Here is a 3,591-nt window from a genome sequence, read left to right on the forward strand (position 1 = left end):
CTAAAGACTTATCAAAGCTTACACTAGATGAGCTTTGTGGATCTCTTGAAGCACATGAAAAAAGGATGGGCAAATTTTCTACTCAGCCTTTTGAACAAGCATTTCAATCTAAAGTAAAAATTACAAACAATAAAAACACAAAAAAATGAACAAGAAAATGAAGCCAGCAGCTCCTCCCAACAAAGGAATCAAACTGGAGAAGGACGAGGAAAAAAAAATTTTAGAGGTTGAGGCAGAGGAAAAAGAAGTTTTTCAAGCCAAAGAAATTCTTTTGCTAACTCTGACTCTCAATGCATAATCTGTAAAAAATCTAGACATAAGTCTAAAAATTGCTATTTTCGATGCACTAAATGTAAAATCCCAAATCACTCTCAAAGAGATTGCTGGTATAAAGATGTTAAAAAATGATGAAGCCAACTTCACTAAGGAAGTTGAAAACGCACAAGTGTTTTTCTCATGTATATTTGTACAACAAGAACCAAGAAGTACATGGTATCTAGATAGTGCTTGCAGTAATCATATGACAGGAAGCAAAGAATTTTTCATGAGTCTTGATGAAGGCTACGCGTCCAAAGTGAAGCTTGTAGATGGAAAATTTCATGACATTGATGGAAAAGATGTAGTAGTTGTTGAATCAAAAGGAGGTAACTCTAAACTTATCTATGATGTGCATTATGTTCTTGGTTTAGCTACAAATCTATTAAGTCTTGGACAATTATCAAGGAAAGGTTACAAAATAAATTTTGATGATGATGAAGGGAAAATCATAGATAAGAAGAATAATTCCATAGTGGCAAAAGTAAAAATGAATTCCAAAAATGTTTTTCCTCTCACTATGCCACTAGCTGAGAATTTTGCTTTTAAAACTAAAAAAAAAAAATAGATGAAGCATATTTGTGGCATTTAAGATATGAACACTTAAATTATAATGGCCTCAAATTACTAAAGGATAAAAATATGATCATAGGATTGCCTCCTATTGCTAAGCTAAATCAAGTTTGTGAAGGCTGTATTTATGGAAAAATGCATAGGCGTGTTTTCAAAAATTGCATGGAGAGCCCGAGCACCACTTGAATTGGTGCATGGTAATATTTGTGGACCAACAAGAACCCCATCACTCAATGATAATAGATACTTTCTCTTATTTGTTGATGACTAGACTAGAATGATGTGGGTCTATTTTCTTAAACAAAAATCAGAGGCTTTTAATGTTTTTCTTCAATTTAAAGCTTTTGTAGAGAAACAAAGCAGCAAAAAAATGAAGACTCTCAAAACAGATCGTGGTGGAGAATTTATTTATGAACCCTTCCAAAAATATTGCAAAGAGCAAGGTATTCAAAGACAACTCACAATCCATCATACTCCACAACAAAATGACGTGGCAGAATGCAAAAACTGTACAATTGTGGAAATGGCACGAAGCATGTTAAAATGGAAAGTGCTATCAAATAATTTCTGGGCTGAAGTAGTTAACGTTGCTGTTTATATCTTAAACAGGTCTCCTACAAAGGTCGTTCTGAACAAGACTCCTTATCAAGCTTGGTATGGACAGAAACCTCAAGTCCATCTACTGAAAGTGTTTGGATGTGTTGCTTATGCTCATATTCCAAAACAAGAAAGAGAAAAGTTTGATGAAAAAGGAGAAAAGAAAATCTTTGTTGGCTACATCAATGAATCAAAAGGCTACCGCCTTTACAATCCCAAAACAAACAAGATGGTGATTTCTCATGATGTTATTTTTAATGAATCAGCAATATGGAATTGGGAAAGTGATTCCAGTCAAGGGCCTAAAATGTTAGAGATTATTGAACCAGTGACAAATCAAGAAGGTTCAAGTTCTCAATCAACTCCAAGTGCAAGTCCAAGCCACAGCCCATCAACAAGAGCAAGTCCATCAATTGGAACATCTTCAGAGTTTGAAACTCCACCAGGAAGAGTACGTTCTCTCAAAGAAATTTATGAATCCTATGATGTAGCATTTTTTGCATGTGAGCCTCAAAATTTTGAAGAAGCAACTAAAGAAGAAGTCTGGATAAAAGCAATGGATGATGAAATTGCAACCATTGAAGAGAACAACACATGGGAACTTGTTGATCAACTTGAAGACAAAGAAGTAATCGGGCTAAAATGGGTCTATAAGACCAAGTACAAAGAAGATGGTTCAATTGAAAACAACAAGGCGCGATTAGTGGCAAAAGGTTACTCACAACAACCAGGTGTGGATTTCAATGAAGCTTTTGCTCTAGTTGCTCACATGGAAACTATCAGAACTGTCCTAGCCATAGCAGCCCAAATGGAGCTACAAGTTTTCCAGCTTGATGTAAAAGCAGCATTCTTAAATGGAGAACTCGAAGAAGAGGTATATGTGGAACAACCTCCAGGCTATGTGTAGAAAGGAAAAGTAGACAAGGTCTATCATCTCAAAAAGGCCTTATATGGACTAAAGCAAGCGCTGCGAGAATGGAATAGCAAAATTGACTCATACTTTCAGCAAAATGGATTCCAAAGAAGTCTAAGTGAACCATCACTATATGTCAAGAAAAAATGTATAAAAGATTTTCTTTAAATTTGTTTATATGTTGAAGATCTTATTTATGCAGGTACAAACCCAGAGGTGGTTGCAGAATTTAAAGGAGCAACGATGAAAGAATATGAAATGATAGACTTAGGTCCCATGAAATATTTTCTAGGGATCCAAGCACGTCAATGCAAAGGAGAAATATTTATTTCTCAAGAAAATTATCTTGAAGATCTACTCAAAAGGTTCCAAATGAACAACTGCAAACTAGTATTCACCCCAATGGCATTCAATGAGAAATTGCACTTAGAAGATGGCGCAGAAAAAGTTGATGCTAGAAATTATCGAAGTTTGGTTGGAAGCTTAATTTATTTGACAAACACAAGGCTAGATATTGTGCAACCAGTCAATCTTATTTCCAAATTCATGAATGAACCAAGCAAAATCCACCTCACAACAGCAAAAAGAAATCTACGCTACCTAAAAGGTACAAAGAAATTTGGCATCAAATATGTGAAAGAAAAAGAGAGCAAGCTAGTGGGATATACATATAGCGACTGGGCAGGTTCAATTGATGATTGCAAGAGCACTTCTGGTTACTTATTCTGCCTAGGTACAAAACCAATTTCTTGGTCCTTAAAGAAGCAGAAAACTGTTGCATTATCATCCGCCGAAACCAAATACATAGCAACAACAGATGCAGCATGTGAAACAGTATGGCTAAGAAGAATTCTTTTAGACATGCAATAATGTGAAAAGATGCCAACCATCATCTACTGTGACAACATGTCAGCCATTGCTATAACCAAAAATCCGGTGTTTCACAATAGAACAAAGCACATTGGACTCCACCATCACTTCATAAGAAAATTGGTGCAAGAAGAAGAAATACAGCTCGAGTTTGTCAACACAATTGACCAACTAGCAGATGTTTTTACAAAATTGGAAGAGTTTAAGAAAAATGTGGGAGTTACAAATTAAGAGAAGGTGTTAGAATGTAATTTGTAATTGTCAAACTAGGTCCCTAAGTATAATCTAGCTGTCAACAAATGAAGAATCTAGCAGTAGCAAAA

General features: G+C 35.3%; 1 protein-coding gene across 1 annotated transcript; it reads left to right on the forward strand.

The window, feature by feature from the left end:
* The first annotated feature begins 2,800 nt into the window (after positions 1 to 2,800).
* LOC126696193 (secreted RxLR effector protein 161-like) lies at positions 2,801 to 3,268 on the forward strand. The gene has a single exon (XM_050392971.1). The coding sequence runs from the start codon at positions 2,801 to 2,803 to the stop codon at positions 3,266 to 3,268; it is 468 nt and encodes a 155-aa protein (XP_050248928.1).
* Positions 3,269 to 3,591: the final 323 nt, after the last annotated feature.

This window comes from Quercus robur, chromosome 8 (genome assembly GCF_932294415.1).
Source record: "Quercus robur chromosome 8, dhQueRobu3.1, whole genome shotgun sequence".
Classification (NCBI taxonomy): Eukaryota; Viridiplantae; Streptophyta; class Magnoliopsida; order Fagales; family Fagaceae; genus Quercus; species Quercus robur.

Bases quoted from the DNA above. Each gene is read 5' to 3' on its own strand.
- LOC126696193 (XM_050392971.1), top strand. From the start codon at position 2,801: ATGGCATTCAATGAGAAATTGCACTTAGAAGATGGCGCAGAAAAAGTT.